A 21,520-nucleotide genomic window follows, 5' to 3' on the forward strand; every position below is an offset into this window, starting at 1 on the left:
AGCAAAAACACCAAATATAACTGTCTTCACTGTTAAATGTAGCTCAATGTCCTTTGACTGATTCACACTGAAAGAAAAGATGTTGCAAAGTTTCAATTTCCCTTTCACAAAAACACAATTATTCAATTCAAAAGTCTTAAAAACTCGTTTGTTGGTAAATTTCATTTAAAATTTTGAAGTTTCAAAACTTGACAGGTATGACCAGAAGGCCCTGTCCCAATACTCCCACTACCCCTCGTTTTCATCCCTACCCCTAAGTTTTGCGCGTTCCTGTGAGGATAGTGGTGTCCCAATTCCTCTTTCCACCTTGGGGTAGTGACGAAAAGTAGTGTAGTGGCTATGAATCTGTCCCTAAGGAACGAGTGTTTTCCAATGCTGACTAGCTGATCTAGGGACAAAAAAAATTCCCTGAATGCTTTTCGTCGTCGTTTGCGGACTGAATAAAAAAAAAAACAACATGGCGGACATTTCTTATTTTTTTGTGAATAGAAACCAATATTTTGAGTTAGTTTCTGCATAAAAATGCATTTTGATTACATTTCTAGCGAGAAATATATATTTTACTTTCATAATATTATTCATAATATAATTCACTCAGTGAATGTACATAATCACTAGTTTGCCCGTTTGCCGAAGATCACGCCAGAATAAAGGCTGATTTATGGTTCCGCGTTACACCAACGTAGAGCCTACGGCGTAGGTTACGTAACCTACGCCGTAACCTACGCCGTAGGCTGTGCGTCGATGTTACGCGGCGACGCGCCCATACGCCGTACCCTACGCCGTACCCTACGCCGTACCCTACGCCGTAGGCTCTGCGTCGATTTAACGCGGACCCATAAATCAGCTCCGGAGCCGGCAGACAGAAATCTCGAAATTTTCGGAGCAAATTTCTTAACAGGCGTAGCTACAACTGTTAGATTTCATCTATTAAACCAACATTTATCTTCCTAAATGATTTATTTCAGCCAGCTGTAATTCTCAACAGAGCTGCAGGTTTTTCCCCCGGGACGACAACGGCGCAGGTTGACCTGGCGATCACGTCTGTACGTGAGCTGCTGCTGCTGCTGCTGCTGCTGCTGCTGCTGCTGCTGCTGCTGCTGCGCCCCGGACCGGCGGCTCTTCTCATCTCCGAAAACATCGGGTCAAATTTCTTAACAGGCGTTATTTGGATAAACTGAGCTCAGGTTGGGGATCTTAGCGGTTACTTTTACGCCGGAAAAAATATTCAAAACTTAATAAAGTGTAACATCCCTTTGATGCCAAAAGTCTGCATACTTGGAATATACCCCAAAGACACGGTCAACACAACAAAGCAATAAAAAATGACAGATTTTGGACTTCTCCATGCAAGGAGAGTGATTGCACTACACTGGAAAAACGTTGAACCACCATCACTTGGACTGTGGAAGAAGGAGCTGATGACGGGTCTTGGTCTGGAGAGGTTGACTTATATAGTCAAGGGTAAACAGAAAGAATTTATTGATGTTTGGGACTCATTTATGTCTTTCTTGACCAAAGAGATGATTAACACTGAATAACAACAAAACTCACACTGGCGATGTGAATGTACGATCCTGCCTTTTTTTACTGTTTGTGTGATTGTTTTAGGGGATATATGTGTATATATGTGGAAAAAAAAAGTTTGTAAATTTGACATAAGTTTTGATATGCTTGTTGAACTTCAATAAAAAATATTGTTAAAAAAAAACTTAATAAAGTGTTATATTAACAGCGCTACAGCTGAAATTAAAACAGTTTTTGGCTCTCAGTTTCCTGATTAGTGGTGGTGTGGAAAGTAGGAGTAGTGGGTGTATTGGGACAGGGCCCTGGAAAGATTTCAAGTGCCCTAAAATCTGTCCCTTCTTTTTTAGGGGTAGTGAAAGAAAGTAGGGGGAGTATTGGGATTGGGCCCAGGAGTCGAAAGAACTGCAGCCTGCAGTGATCAGTATTCACCACCAGATGTCGCTATATCCGCGCTTTTGCATGCGTTGCCTTTGGATCGCTTCCTCTCGGAGAAAAGCTGCAGAAAGCAAAACATTACGTCAGCGCAGCTGACGTCAGCCGCGGGGGCTTCTGGGAGAACCGTGCCCGTGTGGGAGCCATTTTGGATCTAAAGGGGCTGAGTTAGCCGCCTGTGCCAGCTCTCGGTGAGTAAAAGACAATATTATATACAGTTACAGCTGTGTGAGCCGTGTACGCGGAGGGGGAACGTGTTGAAGTCGTGTCCGCCGATACGTGTCGTGTATGTGGTTTCTGAGCCGTTTAGCGCTTTGACTAGAAGGAGCTGGCAGCACTGACCAGGGAGTGGTGATGCTAAGCGGCTAACCCAGGCTAGCGCAGCTATAAAAACATTAGAGTTCAAACATTCCCATTGAGTTGGCTGTCAAAGCCACTTATTCACTCATACAGTGTGAAAGGTTTTCCAGTGAGGCAAATGACACAGCCAGTGTGGTGTTGGTAACTATGATGTGATACTGGTGGATCTTAATGCTGCACCTTTCACTTTTTTTTAATTGTTTAATTGTTAATAAGAGCTGTCATTTGTCTATTTACTGTACAGTGAGCGAAATAACAGGAGTCAAATTCCCTGTCTTGTTTTTTTTTTGTTGTTTGCTTTGTCTCGAACACAACAAAACCCAATTAAATTAAAAGCATCAAAATATTTAAAAAAAAGCTAAACAATTTAACAGTCTCATTCAAAAATAAAACACAGCAAAACAATGTGTTCGAGAGGGAACAGGAGGAAGCAGAATGCTTATTTAGTCCTGTCCCTTCCTCACAATATCATATCATATATAACCTATAAAAATTAAAGAAAAGAAGGAAAAGACAAAATAACAAAAAATAAATACAACACAAACAACCAATAAACAATATCAGTCATAATTGAACCAGTCTCCTACAATATCCTAAATTCAAAAGTCCAATCTCCCAGCCTTGAATGCAGGCAGTTATATTTGTATCATATATAATCCATCCACAATGAACAAAATAATAATCAAAGAAATACATATGTAAGGTAAATTACTTTCTTTAGAGGTCCCCATTTTTATACTTGTCAAGAATTGCTATGTTTGACCTGACTTGGCCAAAAAACCTGATTCTGATGAAGTTGGCAGATTTTAGTCCAGTTGTTATAATTTAAAGCACAATAAACCAATATCTCAATGGATAAGATAAATTCGTCAGTATGTAATAACATCCACTTCACACAAAAACATGATGTGCAATATCTCTCTACCTCATACACATCTTATCTGCTTTTTTTTGCGCTGGTTTTCTTTCTTTCTCGTACTGCACTACTTTTATTTTCATTCCAATATATACACTGTTTAAATTTTGTTATGTTTTTTAACTTTTTTTTTTTTACCCTTTCCCTGCATGTGTGTGTACTGCTGCTGCACAAAGCTCTGAGGGAGGAATAAAGGACAAACTAATCTAAGTAAGATACAGGTGTCAGATCCTCCAAGTTCGATAGATGCTCAAACAGATGATCCTTTTTAAAATAATTGACAATATCGAGACGGACGTTTTTCTTTGTCGAGGTATAAACCAAGCGCTCTAACAGCTGGCTTATTGTCCTGGATGACTGGACAGTGTCACTGGCACTTCCCCTCCGGTTCTTCCAGGCTCCGCCACACCCTCGTGGATGCCTGTCTGTCCTTTGTGTCTGACAGTGATGCCAGCTGTGTGTTCGCTCTCCGCTTGTGCAGAAAATAGTGCAGGATTTCACGCTCAGGTGGTGTCACACTTCACCAAGTGTTCAAGAGAGGCATCTCTGCAATGACAGCAGATTTGCTCCACCTTTTTGCTTATTTAAGCACTCGCCTCAGTTTTTTATTTCTTATGTAAGTTTTTATTAATACTAACTCCCTTTCTGAAACGATATTCAAAAGATCAGACCAGAGCAATTTCAAGGAAGCTCACAATAGTCTAAGAAGCAGTAATTACTCTTGGCAAGAGCAAGTTTGCATTTATTTTTATTGAAGTCAGTTCAATTCATCCACTTTTGTGAGAATAGTTCACAAAGCACAATCCATTTATGTCATGCGGCGATGGTAAGGAGACATTAGGCAATGGTGCTTGCCAAAAAGTGGAGATGTAATGACAGATGCTGACTGACTCTTGAATTGACTAGTGAATAGCGTAATTGTGGATGAGGAAACATGACATAGTGATGGGCTATGTTCCCACTGTGCAGGGAAGGAAACAAGTCAATACATAGTCCAAAGAGCTTTCTACACGATCTAAAAAGAAAAACAAACCCTCTCATTGCACTATTCTTTCCTCCTGGATACTTCTATGGACTTTTGAGCTTGATGTGGTACGGTTGCTGCTGTATTATTACGAGACCTTTGAGCACCCTGCAAGGTGGAGTCATCTAGTTCGACCAATAACATTCATTCCTAGCTCCACGTAAAGTTAACAACAGCAATTCAACACCTACATATTCAGTAATGTGACTTTTTTTTTTGTGTGTGTCGTTAAGAATTGTTGGCTTTATCTAATTTTTCTGATGACCAAACCAGCAGAGGCTCTTGCACATTTCTATTTTATTTATGCATTTGTTTGGTGACATGTTGAGGAACTGCAATTCTTAGTCATACCCATGAGAGAGTTTAAACTTCGTACGGGGCTGTGTCCTCAGGTTTGGTGGCCTGTGCAGTTGTGTTCAGCCTGTAAATGTCATTTAGGCTACTCCATTGTGTCTGAGTTCATAGAGGAGAGGAGAGGACCAGGGCTGGCTCCCTCCCCCACCCAACCTGCTCCTCTGCGTTTCTGTTTTCCTCTTCGCTGTGGGCGGGCCTGTCTCCTAATGTGCGCCGTGAGCTGATGCTGGCTATTCTGATGAAGCAGTGGGAAGGTCACAATCCTCCTGCAGGCAGTTCCCATCATCACCACCCTCCTTCTTCCCTGCCGCTTCAGCCTTCGTCATTCTTTCATTTTCATCTTAAAGGGGACCCTTTGGATACGGACAGCAGTTTGTATTATGCACTTTACTGACATGTAGCGTTGTTTCCAGAGGAGGAGACGCTATTTCATCAGCCTTTTTCCATGCCAAACTACTGAGACACTGATCTGACGCTGAAAGCAAGGTTTGTTTTCTGGTCCAGTAAACTGTAGCAGTTCAACACATTGCTATCAAAAGTCTTAAGCAGATTTTTGTAATGCAAATGACAATAATCTCTCAGTGCAGTATGAACCTCCTTTTATTATTTCGGCTTGTTCGCAAGGCTTATGTCTTCATGTTTAATACATATCTAGCCCAAATACTTTGCAACCGTTTTTGATTTTGTAGAATACTAATTTTGTTGCAAAGTACCATTGAGAGGTAAGAGCATCTTCTTATACACTGCGTCTCATCTGTACTGTGTGCATGTTAAACAGGCATGTCAAATAGCTGTGGGTTGTTTTTTTATCAATACTTTTTACTTGTTCTAAGTGAGCCGGTGACATTTCTTGTTGCTAGTTACCTCACAGCTTCTTAACAGTGATAATAGAGGCCTCATTTCTTAACTTGGTCACGAGGGGCATGTGGGTGAAAGTCCATATCATGTCAATATGTAATCTTTTACGGTGTAATGTGTAACATACATTGTGGGTGAAAGTTTATGTTTTCCTAAAAGCTGAGTTATTCATAAGTGGTCATATTCCAGACTTTATGCGTCAATGCCTTGCTTCTTGCAAGTCTGTTGAGTTTTATAATGCCGATCTATTCCTTTAGCGGTTTCATTTGCCCAAAACAAATATCTTATCTCACCTTTTTTATCACCTTTTTTAGTTGGCAAATATTACCTACTATTGTCTAAAGAGAGTCTTTGTGTATTTTATCATGTGAAAGCTGGCTGATATGGAAGCGTTTGTTAGTTATAGTGAATCTAAAGTGACACGGTCCTTTCATCCATACAGGTGTGAAACACCTGAGACTCTGAGAGTAAGTCTACAGGGAAACAAGCTATCTGATCAGTGAACAACCTTGATCTTTCAAAGAAGGTATTTCAGATGCTGCTTTGAGATGATAGGAGCTTTTTTGTCAGATCTAATGAGAGAGAAATATTAAGGTTTTATAATCCCTGCTCTGACTTCACTGCAGTCGGCTCTTTTCCATTAACTTGATACTGTTATAGGCTGTGGCAATAAAAGCAGCTGAACACAATAAATACATTTTTTTGACTATTCAAACTAGAGTCCAGGTTGATTTGTCTGATATTTGCATAGACATCTGTATAAAGAAATTGTTCTTTTTTTGTAGGCAGCTATCTCGCTCTATATTACACTATACTGCGACTTTGTGAAGTATACCTTGTGTATAATTATACACAATTATACATGTATGTATAATTACTGAATCACATAGTCGCAGCTGAGTGCATTCAGGCACGAAGACATGGTCAAGATGACCTGCTGAAGTTCAGATGGGCTTCTGGTGGGCTTGTTGGTGCCAGATGGGCTGGTCTGAGTGTTTCAGAACCTGCTGATCTACTGGGATTTTCACATCTAACCATATTTAGGGTTTACTTAAAATGATCAAGGGGAAAATCCCCAACAACAATCCTAAGAGACAACAGTTCTCTTGGTGAAAATGCCACGTTGATCCCAAAGGTCAAAATGACCAGAGGTGTTTGTGATGCCTCAAAGGTAGGCAGAAGAGCATATTTGAAGGTACAACATTTCCTATTTTGAAACAGTTAAGAACAGAAAAACTGAGGGTACATGCTGCACAGGCTTACAGAAATCTGACAACAGTAATTGAAATGAAAGGGGAAAAAAAAAGCATTGCTTGGTTTGATCACTAAGTTTGTGCTACAACATGCAGCTGGTAGGGTCAGAGTTTGGTGTGAACAACGTGCGAGCATGGGTACATCATGTCTTGTATCACTGGTAGTAATGTAATGATGTAGGGGATGTTTTATTAGCACACTTAAGGCTTTTAGTACCAATTAAACATAGTTTTAGACCTCACATTAAGATGAGTTTCTATGAATACCAATCAGATGAAGCCGATGTTAATACAAGGACTGAACACATGTCTGGATGGATTCAGATCTAATTACTCAACATGCATTTGAGTACACGTGCCAGGTTGTGAACACATGTACTCGCACTGGCTTCTTGTGATCAGATTTCTCTGCATCCATGTTAACCCAAGAATGGCGCCTTAATCTCACAGCCTATCTGATGTTTGCTGCTGAACATATTCGTCCCTTTATAACCAAAGTATGCCTGTCTCCTGATGCCTGTTTCCAGCAGGATAAGTATGTATATAATTAGGGGTGGGTATTGGGAAGGACCTCACGATACGATACGCATCACGATACTTGAGCCACGATACGATACACATTGCGATATCCCGATTTTGCGATATCCCGATTATTATATTCTACATAGTTCACCAAAAAATTTAAAAATGCATTACACATTTTAAAATCCAAGTTGTATATATGTACATCAGATGATAGTTAAAATCCGAGTTGCACGTTCATCAGATTATAGTGACAATTCATGGGACAAACTGAGTCAAAACAATGTTTTATTATAACTATACAAGCTAAAGTTACAACATATTTGTATATGTTTTTCATATTATTTACATCATATGAAATTAACATTAAATTTAGTATGAGGTTGCTTTAATTATGTGGCAAATGATAATAAACACAAGAAAGATGGGTACTAAAACCAAGGACAGGCACAGTGATCAGTCAGTATAGATATAAATCCATAAATAAATAAACATCTGTCCATTATTTTTCATTTTTTAAGGACAGGCAATTGTGTTATATAAAAAATAAATTATAAAATGAAATAAAACCTGAGCTCAGTGCAGGGCCCTCCCAGGGTTGGTAGAGAGTGGCAATGCCCAGGACTGTCACTTAGGTAGGAGCACTGGGTGATGTAATGGGAAAAAATCGGGGATAAAAAATATATAAAAAAAAAAAATCGATATTCAAATTTTGAATATCGATATTGAATCAGCTGGAAAAGTATCGCGATATATTGCCATATCGATATTTTTGCCCACCCCTATATATAATTGAACATTAGCTTCTTGAATATGAACCAAGATCTCGGGGGAATTTTTTCAGCACTTAATTGAATCTGTGCTATAGAGAATAAAGACAGTGCTAAAGTAACCTGTCCAACCTCCATACTAATGAGGTATACCTGATGAAGTGGCCGGTGAGTGTTTGTCACTAAGGTAATGTTAGTTTTCCCCAACATTGCTGGTGATCACCACAGCTGGTACATTTTTACATTTCTGCATGCTCAGACTGCAGACTGTAAGCCCTCTAGTCATTTTGTTTTGAGCTTGGAATATGGGCATGCCACGACGGCCTTCACAAATGCATGTCGTATAATTAGCTCTTAGAAGATCTGCTGGTGTAGATCCCAGTCGTCCAGATTATGGTAATTTTAAATGCCTGACAAGGCAGCTGCTCCTATATTATTGACTTTTGTTGACATTTCAGCTCTCATCCAAAAGCCTTTTTCAGTTTCCTACTTACGGAGACTTTCAAGACCAATGGATCATTTATTCTTGTGACTTGCAGAAGTTATGTACATCACTGATCCATCTTTCTCTCCCGTGGGTCGTCTTTGACAAATGTACGCTGTTAACCATGTCAACATAAAAGATCTTTTGATCTCATGGATCCTAGATGCAGCATGTTTTTTTTTTTTATAAATTTTTTTATTGAGATCAATAGCCAAAGTAACACTGGTACATACATCTTCATAACTATTTCGAAGAGAAAAAAAAAACAATAGAAAGATCACTACATTCAGTGACCGTAGTGTACCAAGTATCACTAAAAGAAAATCACAAGTCAAAGATTTTTTCCCTTTTTTTTTTAACCCCTCCAACATAGAAACATAAAAATTAAAAAAAATAAAATAAATGGATATAAAATTATAGCAGGATAAGAATTTATTACGCAAAAGAAAAAAAAAAGAATAGATAATAAATAAATAAAAAGAAAATAAATAGATAAATAAAAAAAAAATATATATATATATATATATATATATATATATATATATATATATATATATATATATATATATATATAAAAAATAAAAATAAATAAAAACAGCTCACTAAACTATTACTCTAAACACCATAATGCAAATACACACCCACGCATAAATAAAATTGCAAAAAGGAAATAAAAAGTATATGAAAACACCTGAATGAGTGCCAAGCACTATACAGGCACCTCTAAGTGGGTAACACTTTTAAGTTTGAGACATGGGATATGAAATGTTGCCATCTTTGATAGAACATTTCAGTACTACCACGACTGGAGTACCTGATTTTTTTCAAGTTTCAGAAAGGACATCATATCCTTAAACCACATAGAAATTGAGGGACTTACAGCAGATTTCCAATGTAGATGCAGCATGTTTGAAAAAAATTGGATTGGTGTAACATTTGTTCACCTCATCATTTACATTTTTGTTTTCTCTTTTAACATACAGTAGGATGCTTCTTTCATTCCTCCTGCAAGCCATCTGTTTTCTCTTTCCAGAATATACACATCACTGTATTCAAAAAACGGTCCCATATTGTTGTAATGCAGGTGAACTGCTAAGTCTTGACATGAAGAGGTGGCTCTGGTCTGTTCGGCTATGTATTTGTGAGTCATTTAGTTTCCATCATATAAAGGTCTGTGTACTTTCTTAGGATTATTCTTCACTTGCAAGATCCAATTTCAGCCAGACTTCAGCTGTCCAGACAGCCTCACATTTGACTCTGGAAAACTCTGGTGTACAGAGATGGTTGACTCAATGCTTCAGGTTTTCAGGTCCTGTGGCTGCAAAACAAGCCCAAATATTCCCATTTGTGTTTGGTGTTCTGTATACTCCCGTTTACCCCACAGTGGTAGTTTAAGCAAAATCTATCGATCCTTATTACCATCCTGCACTTTCAAAGATTTCAGGGTTTGGTAAACTACCGGTAGCTATGATGTCATATTGATCTCCTGTCTGTAACCCTAATCCAATTTATTGACTGCTTCCTGCCCACAGTAGCTGGGTGCTTGCCTAGCCGTGGTACACACTAGTATGATAAAAGAGTAGGCTCCTTTACAGCCCAGCTATAATTACATTGTATTTATGTGACGTATAAAGAAAGTAATTACAGGATATGAGCTAAATGTTCAGTTAGATGTTTTACTTTGTTCCTGCAGATGAAATTGAAGGATGCTGATGCTAATAAATGGGTGAGGCTTCATCTGCAGAAATGAATCAGCATTCGCCTTTTAATAAGGCCTCCCTTGTATTGAATCCTAATGGTCCCAAGACGTTCAGGTTTCTGAAATTTCTTCTTTAAATGCAACTGAAACTGTTTTTACCAGGTCTTTTTTATTATTTTTTATTTATCAACTCTCGGTTTCTATAAACAGCACTTAGTATATTAATCAAGTCTTATGTGATTGCTGTGCGAAGCAAATGGCTGTTTTGGTATCCATGTTAATCAGATAGTTGCAGAAATGCATATTTCAAAAAGTAAGCAGTACAAGTTCAGCTGGTATTTATATAACTGCATGCTTTATAATCCTTTATCTCCACTGCTGTTAAAATGTGGAGTATACAAGATCAACGTTGCCTGGATTTCAGGTGTACAGATGTTGGAATTCAGTTTAAGTTCACTTTATTTGTATATTTATTTGTATATCACACAAAAAAAAAAAAATATCAAAGCACTTTACAAAGAAATGACGGGCAACCATACTAGCCATACCATACCAGGAAACACGACCATATTAGTCCAGTCCTCGGGTCTCTGCACTGGCCTCCTGTCGCTCAGAGAATAGACCTGCCTTGTGTATGAATTGTGACCTATAAATAAACTTTCCTAGTTGTGTGTATGTTCAGAGAAATCTGGCAAATTGTGTAATTGAATAAATGGCTATTGGTATGGTCCAAACATTCTTCCTCCATGCTTTTACCGACTAGAGTTAGCTGCTGGATGTAGACATCGTGTATTTTAGTTTCCGAGTCAAACTTGAACCAGAGAAAACAATTTAAAAGCTTTTTGCTCTGTCAGATTATATATCAATATCTTTTAATCACTCCCATCATCCATTTTTTTGTCTACTAGTCCGTTACTAAAAACTTAGCTTTATGAATTTTATGGGTAAGAATATGCTGATATCTGAAACCTGCAACTCTAGGAAAATGTAGTTGTGGGTGATGGTGCAGCTTCTCATCTTCCAGACAGCAGCGAGGGTGGAGATGGGGTCCTCAGATGATGAATAAGATGTGAATTTCATAAAAGGGCTGCAGTTCATCTGACTTGCTGTTTTGGGGAAATAATACTCGGTGAAAAGGGCTGACGTCTCCCTTGAAAAACAGCAATGTTGGAGGTGACAGACATTGTTCGTTTTGTTACTCGGGCAGACTTGTTACTAGGTTTTTGCCGGGTCATCCTCTCTGTGCCATCTCAGCCACTCATCCGTTATCTCAGCTGCAGTAAAAGAACATTAGATAACTTCTCGTTACTGCTGTGTCATTGTCGGAGGATGATCTTGTTAGGTAGCTGAGTGCAGAAATGACGTGTCTGTCTTCACATTGAAAAATACAGAGGAACTTTTATGTCATATAGGGATTCTTAACCTTTTTTTTATGTAGAAAAATATAATATAATACTTAAGATGCATACTTTTACAGAGGGTAAATCAATGTGATTTGTTTTAACATGATCAGTTCTCTTGTGTTGTGTTTTATGACTTGAGTGTTCACCAATTAATAGAGCTGAAATATTCACAGATCATCATCAAAATGTCCCTTTTTATTATAACTACTGCTGTTTAAAATTCACAGTAGTGTAAGTTTAACACCCCCTTCTCAAAAAAATCTTCCTCAGGTTTCCTTGAGCTACAGAGAAGATGTCTACCATGGTGTATCCGCGGGAGGAGAAGCTCGAGAAGCTTTCTCAGGAGGAGATCATCTCAAACACAAAGCTGGTGATCCAGGGCCTGGAGGCCCTGAAAAATGAGCACAACTCGATCCTCCACAGCCTACTGGAGACCATCAAGTGCCTAAAGAAGGATGAAGAGGCCAACCTTGTCCACGAGAAGTCCAATCTGCTCCGCAAGTCAGTGGAGATGATTGAACTGGGCCTAGGAGAAGCACAGGTAAGACATGGTGGTGAAGATGTGAGTTTTTAGGATCAAAATCAGCAGAGAAAGAGAGACAGATTTGTAATATAGCAACAGTGTTGTGCTAGTTACTGAAAAATAGTAACTAGTTACTGTTACTAGTTCATTAAAAAGTAATTCAGTTAGTAACTCAGTTACTTAGACCAAAAAGTAATGCGTTACTATGAAAAGTAACTTTTTAGTTAGTTTAAAAAAAGCATTATTTTAAATGTATCCCATTTAATGCCCCTTTAGCCTTCATTTCAGCATGGTACTGTATGGATTTGCATTGTGCATCGTGTTCTGCATTCTAAACAGTCTCCCCGCTTCTTCACTTCCTGTGTCAATAACGTTGGTCGCTTAGCAACAAGCTGAGAACGACCAATGAGCTTCAACGAGCAGCTCAGGAAAAGGACTCTTTGATGAATCGTTCATTACAGTCTCAAATATAACCAATGGTGGCATGTTGGTTTGAGAATCTTTTTGCCCAGAAGAAAAAAGAGCGACAACAACGACCCGTAACTATGTTCTTCTCTCGAAAAAACACACCTGCACGGCGGCTTTAGGAGAAAAAGACGCTACAGAGTCGGGATGCAGCGGCTCAGAAGAGCAGTGGAATACGTGCGAGGCGGTGCTGATCTCCGCAATTTGAAGCCTTCTATAATAATTGTAAAAAGAATTTCACTTATCACGGGTTCCTTTTGGAACATAACCCCTGCGAAAAACCAGGGATTACTGTAATGATAATATCTCCACGTTGCGAAACTCGCTTGCTCTCTTGGCTCACCATGACCGCTCATGTTTTTGAATGCACACACACTACGTTTCCTCCGGTCTCCGTGTGTGGGGGAAAAAAGCTTCACTGTAGCTGCAGAAATAACGGAGTAACGCACCGTTTGGTAACGGTAATTGCGTTACTGAATTTAAAAAGTAATGCGTTAGAGTATTAGTTACCGTCAAAGCTAACAGCGTAACGCGTTACTAAATAACGCGCTAGTCCCAACTAGGGCTGGGCGATATGGACCAAAAGTCATATCTCGATATTTTCTAGCTGAATGGCGATACTCGATATATATTGATATTTTTCCTGTGCCATAATTGGGGTTTCCCCCAAAGCATTATAGCATAGCATCTCTGTTAGCATCTCTGATAGCTTCATTTTTTTCTGAGGCAAACCCTTAAAAAAACCGTCAGTTTTAATACAAAGCCTCGTGCCAAATGTCACACAGGTTCCTTTATTAACAGAGGTCTGCACAATATCAAAATGTATAAAACAAATGAAAAAAAATAAACTGCCTGCATATATAGAATAAAAATGCTTCTTGAATAAAATAAAACAAATATCCCTTTCCTGCATAACAATTCAATTAAAATACACTGTGCAATTAATACAATGTAGACAGTAACAGGCAGACTTTTCCACTGAGGTTGACAGTTGTGCAAATAAAACATTTGTGCAAATCTCAAATAAAACATTCAAGTCAATTTGTCACAAAATAAGCTATATCAAAATCATTAAAAAAATAATAATTTTTTTTTAGTAATAGATATAAACGATATTGTCTCGTACCATATCGCGTTTGAAAATATATCGATATATATTAAAATCTCGATATATTGCCCAGCCCTAGTCCCAACACTGTATAGCAAATATTGTTTAATCCAGACATTAATGTGCTACAGAGTGTTTCTGCTTTCACAGAGCTTCCTCATTCTATACTAGGTTTGTGTGGTGATCATGATTCATTGAGAACCAGTCGCAGTTCGTACTCTTGTCCCCTGTGGCAGTTGGGTCCTGTGAAATGTCATCGCTCTCCAATGCTGTCTCTGTCTCAGGTGATGATGGCCCTGTCCAACCACCTGAATGCCGTGGAGTCTGAGAAGCAGAAGCTGCGTGCACAGGTGAGGAGGCTCTGTCAAGAAAACCAGTGGCTGCGGGACGAGCTGGCCAACACCCAGCAGAAGCTGCAGAAGAGCGAGCAGAGCGTCGCTCAGCTGGAGGAGGAGAAGAAGCACCTGGAGTTCATGAACCAGCTCAAAAAGTATGACGAGGATGTTTCACCCACTGTAAGTAGTAGTTATTTTTATTTGAAACTATATTGTACCTGTTAATTACATCCTTTCCCCAGTAGGAGTTTGTTTGACTGAATTCTAAATGTGTTTGTGATTTGAGCTCAATAGTGGGATAAAGTTGACTCCAAAGTGAGATATTTAACTCTGAAGAGAAACAAACTGTAGGGCAGAGGAGGTGTTATTTACACAAGTAAGAAGTTGCTCAATCCAGGAAAAAAACCATTAAGCGTGGTCATTAGTGATGGTATTGGGCATGAGTCGCTGCATTTTAGCATATTCACAGATGAGGCTATAGTAGCCTGTATCCACTAACTCTGCAGGATCCTATATTGGTAGGAGCCTGAGGGTTCCACTTCTTCCTCAGGAAGCAGATCTTCTGTTTTCAAACTTTAAACAGCTGCTGCATTAATGGTGTGTTTTCATGAATATGAATGGGTGCTATTCATCCTGAACTGCAACTCTTGCTCTCGGGCAGATTTCCTTTTTCGTTGTTCTTTAAAATTTTCAAACTGCATTGCACATAATAGCATAGTACCATCATTTTCCTCTTTTTCTGGGCTATTCTTACCTTACAAAGCTGTCAGAGGGTAAATGTGTATATTAAAGCTACGATGAGCAGCATCTCTTTTCTGATATAACATCACATGTAAAGCTTGAGAATAGTTAAGTAGCGATTCCTCTCTCCTTTGTGGTTCCTGTCATCACTTTTCATTTTACAAGTCTGATAAGGACAGTTCCTGAATTTCCTTCTGTGATTCTTGGTGACCATTAAAGGTTAAAGGCAGGTTTGTTTTATGCTCTCAGCAGGAGGAGAAGGACCGAGAAACACCCAAGGACTCCCTGGACGATCTCTTCCCCAATGACGATGAGGAGCCCGGTCAGGGGAGTAAGTACAGCAGCTCAACGACCAACCTTGACAGTACACGTTTTCCATATGTGATTATAAATTGGCACAACATAACAAATTGGTGATTGGCACAACACAAAACACTTTTAAAGTATCTATACATGTGTTTTTAAATTGCAACAGAATTCTACAGCATGGTTCTTAATAAGCACACCCTTTTTTTTATAATAAGTTTCCTATTAAGACAGTAACTTAACCCTTGTGCAGTCTTTGGGTCAAGGGAGGGTGAAGGGAGAAAAGAAGGAATGAAGGAAGGGAGAAAAGATGGAAGGAAGGAAGTAAGGAAGAAAGGAGAAAAGAAGGAAGGAAGTAGGAAAGAAGGGAGAGAGGAAAGAAGGGAGAAAATATGGAAGGAAGGAAGTAGGAAAGGGAGGAAGGAAGGGAGAAAGGAAGGAAGGAAGGAAGGAAGGAAGGAAGGAAGGAAGGAAGGAAGGAAGGAAGGAAGGAAGGAAGGAAGGAAGGAAGGAAGGAAGGAAGGAAGGAAGGAAGGAAGGAAGGGAGAAAAGAGGAAGGGAAAAAGGATGGAGAGAGCGGAAGGAAGGAAGGAAGGAAGGGAGAAAAGAAGGAAGGAAGGAAGGAAGGGAGAAAAGAAGGAAGGAAGGAAGGAAGGAAGGAAGGAAGGAAGGAAGGAAGGAAGGAAGGAAGGAAGGAAGGAAGGAAGGAAGGAAGGAAGGAAGGAAGGAAGGAAGGAAGGAAGGAAGGAAGGAAGGAAGGAAGGAAGGAAGGAAGGAAGGAAGGAAAGAGGAAGGGAAAAAGGATGGAGAGAGCGGAAGGAAGGAAGGAAGGAAGGAAGGAAGGAAGGAAGGAAGGAAGGAAGGAAGGAAGGAAGAAAAGAATGAAGGCATGGAGAAAAGGAAAGACGCGAGGGAGAAAGGAATGGAGAAAAGGAAAGAAAGAAGGGAGGGAAGAAGGAAGGAATGTAGAAAATAAGGAAGGAAAAGCAAAGAAGATAATAAAGGAACGAATGATGAAAGGGAGGTAGGAAGAAAAAGGAGTAAAGGAGGAAAGGAAGGAGAGGGTATGGCAGGAGGAAAGAAGAATAGAAGAATTGGGTCATTTTGATCCAAAGACATCACAAGGGTTAAATGGATTCACATCCATTTAATAGTAATTTAACCTGACTCTCCATGCAAGTCCAGGACATTAGAGGAGCTGATATTAAGCTGTTCAAACACATAACAGATTTATCTCAGTGGTGTAGTTGTCACTAAATGTAGTAAGTGCTGTAATCAGGTCAGAGTTTTCTATCTGACGGACGGACTGACCTTTGCTCTCCGCTGTGGTCGTTCACAGTGCCGCACCAACACAACAGTGCAGCCGTGGCTGCAGCCCAGCAGGGCGGCTATGAGATCCCAGCTCGCCTGAGGACCCTGCACAACCTGGTGATCCAGTACGCCTCTCAGGGCAGATACGAGGTGGCCGTACCCCTCTGCAAGCAGGCTTTGGAGGACCTGGAGAAAACCTCTGGACATGACCATCCTGATGTGGCCACCATGCTCAACATCCTGGCTTTGGTCTATAGGTCAGGGGGAAAAAAATACATACAGACATTCACTCAATCCCACCTTTTTTGTTGTTGATGATGTTTTTATTCGCTGCTGTCTCATTATCATGTCCCGTCTCTTACTCATGCAGGGATCAGAACAAATATAAAGAAGCAGCCCATCTGCTGAACGATGCACTATCTATCCGTGAGAAAACCTTGGGCAAAGACCATCCTGCTGTAAGATTTCACAGTTTACTTCAAAGCCATAACTGCACATGGGCACAGACTAGGGCTGTTCGATTAATCGATTTTAAATCGTAATCGCGATTATGTAATTAGAACGATGTTAAAACGTGAAACTCGTAAAATCGATTTTTCACATTACACACCTCTACCTCCTTCATGGGTTGCATTATTATTTAGCATGCAAAGACCCAGTTTAGTTTAATTAGAAAATGTCTTGTTTTATTTAATTGGAAATATAACTTACTGTATGTTTGCAAGTGCTGATTTGCTGATTTTTTTTTTTTTTCCAGAGATAAAACTTTATATTTTATTATATTTTTTAAAACCTTTTTTCAACTTATTTTACAGAGTTTTGCACTTTATTACTCATTTTTGGTTTAATAAGAGCAAAGTTTGCACTTAAAGCCCAATGGGGCAAATGTTCAATAAAAAACAGCATATTTGAAATCATTTCTTTGCCTTTTGTCAATTCACAAAATAATCGTAATCGAAAATCGGATTTTGAGAGAAAAAAATCGAGATTTTATTTTTGGGCAAAATTGAACAGCCCTAGCACAGACACGCTTCTTCATCTGTTGATGGTTTTTAATGCTCAAAACTCCTGTCAAAGGGGAGGCAATATCTGCATTGTAGTATGTTTCCTGTCCTTCTCCATCGTTGCAGATAATTTCCCTTCTGTTAAACCATGGATTTTTGACAAAGTGTCTGCAGCATTTAAGTAATCGATCATATCTGTTTGATTGGTACTTCTACATTCAATATGGTCCATTACTAACCGGCCATTTGGAAGCAAAACTTTCAAAGACACCAGCTGTTTCAGTTTTACCTGCTGATTTTGTAAAAACTTATGTACACTGTGCTGCTAAAGCACTTCCAAATACCCAAAAGGTGTCATTAAAGTGCTGAGCTTACCCCTGCAGCGCTGGACGCTTTGGAGTTTGCCTCATACTTGTGCGTTTCTCACAAGCATATTAACTGCCTCGGAGGTTTGAGGTTCTTCTTAACTGAGCAAAATACAATTCAAGTGTGAAATAAAAGCCTGAAGTGAATTGTAAAGCTAAGCCGTCGGTACAAAAGCAGGGGAGGCCTTCATCCCATTTTCTATTTGTGTATGTTGCCAGGTTGCTGCAACGCTGAACAACTTGGCTGTGCTGTATGGAAAAAGAGGGAAGTACAAAGAGGCCGAGCCGCTGTGTAAGAGGGCCCTGGAGATCAGAGAAAAGGTAGGCCACATCCCTGGACTTCACAGCTAGAAGGCTCCACAGAACAGCTATTTAGGCTTCATCAAGGCTAAAACAGTGAGCATGTAGCTCTTTGTAATAAAGTAATTAACGGTGATAATGTCTCTCTAATGTCAGTTGAAGTTACTGTAACACAATCTGCTATAAATAGAGAAGAGAGCAAATTATTTTCTTAAATTATCCGTGAAGTTTCCACTGGGGGCCGCTCCCTTCTTGCAGGGGAATTAGCGGGTTTAATTGAGAGCATAGCTGAAAATGGATAGCAGGCGTTGGGGGGAGAGAGGCGGGAGATGGATGGGAGATATGACAAACTACTGAACTCAGCAGGATATAGAGAATCTGTCTTCGCCTGCAGGCTCCATTCTGTAGCGTCACTATTGATCAGGCAGCCTTCTATTAGATCTCCTCGGCGGTTGCACCAGGTTCAAAGAAGCAGCAACAGGATATGTAGATGGAGGTGATGGAGGCGTCGGAGGACTAAAGGGACCAACTGAGATGTTGATTCCAAACATTTGCTCCTGGATTTCCACCAGGTCCTGGGCAAGGACCACCCAGATGTGGCCAAACAGCTGAACAACCTGGCTCTGCTGTGCCAGAACCAGGGCAAATATGAGGAGGTGGAGTACTACTACTGTCGCGCCCTGGAGATCTACGAGTGCAGGCTGGGCCCAGACGATCCCAACGTGGCCAAAACCAAGAACAACCTGGTGAGAGACAAGCTCCCAAACTAAACAGATCACACTGTATGCTCTCCCCTCTTCCTGTCAAACGTTCCTGTTTGTTATTCCGCTGCTAAAGCCATAATTACTGTCCTCCCAACTGAGCCGTGACTGCACTAAACATAAGCAGACAGGTCTTTTCACTGGGAACAAAATTACTCATTTGTTCTGTCGTCTGACCCTGGTCCCCGCGGGGGTGTTGAACATATAAATAAAGTACTGGCTGAAGATATTCCTCTTGGGATGTCATTTAAAACTTTCTTCAAATGGTTTTCAGCTGCCGTTTATCATTATATGCTGACCTGAAAAAAAAGAAAGCTGTTTTCTTTAATACTGGCTTTTTAAAAGAAATGTTCTCCTTCAGAAGGGCCAATATCATCTTTTAAAATGTTGTCAGTTGGATCACATTTCTTTGAAGTCATCTGGCTATTTCTCCTTATCTGCTGGCCTGCTATGCAGAGCTCTTCAAGGTCTTTCTTTCCTCCTCACTTGCTCTGCTTCACTGATGATATAGGTGGTATTTACGGGCCGGTGTTTTGCAGTAGAGCACATTAGAATCAGTTAACCCCAACATAAAAGTGTTTTCTCTCTCGTTTCTTTTTCAGGCTTCTTGCTTCCTCAAACAGGGAAAATACAAGGAGGCTGAGGTTCTGTACAAAGAGATTCTTACTCGTGCTCATGAGAAAGAGTTTGGATCTGTTGATGGTAAGGCCTCATAGTGGACACTGCAGTTTACTGGGGATTAGAGCGCGTGGTTACCAAGTTATTCTGGTGGAGTTTTGTTTTTTTCTGTCAACCTTTCAAAGAAATTAATAAACACAAAGTTATTTTCAAAGACAGTTGTTGTTGACTAAATCAAACGCCTTCCAAATGAACAGATCACATTTATTATTGCTTTTATGTGTTTAAATTTCCGTACGCCGTCTGACTTTTGTGCCACTTCAGCGAGCACGGGCAGATGGGAGGAAAATGGACCATGTTATTGCAACGTGGCTGTTTTCACTTTTCAGAGGGCTCTGGGAATCTTTACAGAAACTTCTGAAGGAACAGAATATACTTCTCTGAAAGATTCCCCCTCTTTTAGCTTAAAATAAACCCTTTTGTTAGGTTTCCTCAGAGAGTTAGATTGACTGTTTTGAATAAAAGTGAATGGTACAATGCTCCACTCGGAACCCCTTGAAGAAAAATCTTTGAAGATTTTTCAGAGATTTATTTCCTTTTTTTAAATTATTGTTGAGTTATTGAAGTAGAGCAAAGACTTTCTTTTCTTTCTTCTGTACCGTAAAGATTTTTACTTTCTTTTGCATTAGGCTTGATTCATTCACTTTTAATACATTCATGTGTGAAGATATAAGACTACGAGAATCTGAAAGAGGGATTTGGTAGCATTTTGTTTCATCAATGAAATAATCCTATACATATATATATATATATATATATATATATATATATATATATATATATATTTGTGGTATCACTGGTACTATCTTGTCTCACTTGTTCCGGTGGTACAAAGCAATTTGATGGTAAATTTGTTGTATATAATAAAGATCTTTATGCTCATTTCCTACATACCTCAGAGAGTTATTGGTTAAATGTTTATGAAAGCTGTTTGTGGCCTTTATGGTTTTAGTAAATTAACTCGCCATACAGCATCCACCTCTCTCCCCTAACATCAACAATATCAATTATTTTTTACATTAATATGATTTGTTCATACTTTAATGAGCTTGGATTTGATTATTGGGATATTTTAATTATACAATCTGGCACTTAAACAATTAACTCTGAAATATGCACAATAAATATCAGAGGAAAAATATTAGCCATCTTTCAAGGGAAAGTTGGAATTCATAGATTAGATAAAGGGTATGAATGCTGATCGTGGGTCTTCCAGCGGCGTTTTCCTTTCCACTTGTACCATATGCAGACCTTTTCTCCTGTGTCTGTGTGTCTGCAGCCGAGAACAAGCCCATCTGGATGCACGCAGAGGAAAGAGAGGAGATGAGCAAGGTGGGGCATCTTCTAGCTGTTCTTTAGTCATTCTAAACCAAAATGAAAGTAGTCATGTAAACACATCGTTTAAAATATAAAAAAAAAGACCAGTGCGCTTAGAACAAAGTAAAAAAAGTGGCCCTATTTCAGGACAATATTGAATTGTTTTCAGTAAACAGAAAAAACGCTGCTGATCCAGTTTGAGCCACAATCTCTTCCTTGTGTTTACCTTCCTCTGTTGGCTGATTTACTTCCAGGGCAAGCACAGAGACAACACTCCATATGGAGAGTACGGCGGCTGGTACAAGGCCTGCAAAGTCAACAGGTGAGACTGATAAGCATGTATTTACTGCCTAGTCACCAGACTCTGTGCCTTTACTGCCTAATCATGAGACTCTGTGCCTTTACTGCCTAGTCATAAGACTGTAAATTCATTTCTCTTTTATTTTTCTGTGAGTAAAAGCTATATTCAAACCTTTTTTTTCCCCAAATTGTACATCTCCTGACTAGGGCTGGGCGGTTTTGGACAAAAATAAAATCCTGATTTTTTTTTTTCTCTGAAAACCCGATTTTCGATTTCGATTTTTTTGGTAAAACTACAAAAGACAATGGAATAAATTGTTTCAAATATTTTATCTTTCTTTTTAAAGAAAAATAGCAAACAAATTTCCCTATTGGGAATGAAGTGCAATTGAAAGATACTGTAA

The 21,520-nt window shown here is 39.4% G+C and overlaps 1 protein-coding gene across 7 annotated transcripts in view; it reads left to right on the forward strand.

Moving 5' to 3' along the window:
• Positions 1-2,086: 2,086 nt before the first annotated feature.
• The window catches only part of klc1b (kinesin light chain 1b), a 30,836-nt gene continuing 11,402 nt past the window's right edge, over positions 2,087-21,520 (forward strand). For 3 of the 7 annotated variants that reach the window (XM_061745232.1, XM_061745238.1, XM_061745239.1), the window contains exons 1-11: positions 4,866-5,099; positions 11,873-12,143; positions 13,983-14,213; positions 15,024-15,105; positions 16,420-16,648; positions 16,762-16,849; positions 17,980-18,081; positions 18,633-18,806; positions 19,424-19,523; positions 20,779-20,831; positions 21,071-21,138. In XM_061745232.1, coding sequence (XP_061601216.1) covers positions 11,895-12,143; positions 13,983-14,213; positions 15,024-15,105; positions 16,420-16,648; positions 16,762-16,849; positions 17,980-18,081; positions 18,633-18,806; positions 19,424-19,523; positions 20,779-20,831; positions 21,071-21,138 — 1,376 coding nt within the window. In that variant the 5' untranslated portion in view covers positions 4,866-5,099; positions 11,873-11,894. Of the gene's footprint in view, positions 2,151-4,861; positions 5,100-11,872; positions 12,144-13,982; positions 14,214-15,023; positions 15,106-16,419; positions 16,649-16,761; positions 16,850-17,979; positions 18,082-18,632; positions 18,807-19,423; positions 19,524-20,778; positions 20,832-21,070; positions 21,139-21,520 lie in introns of those variants that run through there. The other 4 variants (XM_061745233.1, XM_061745237.1, XM_061745234.1 and 1 more) reach the window with 4 other exon arrangements.

The sequence above is a fragment of the Cololabis saira genome, chromosome 17, assembly GCF_033807715.1.
Source record: "Cololabis saira isolate AMF1-May2022 chromosome 17, fColSai1.1, whole genome shotgun sequence".
Lineage (NCBI taxonomy): Eukaryota > Metazoa > Chordata > Actinopteri > Beloniformes > Belonidae > Cololabis > Cololabis saira.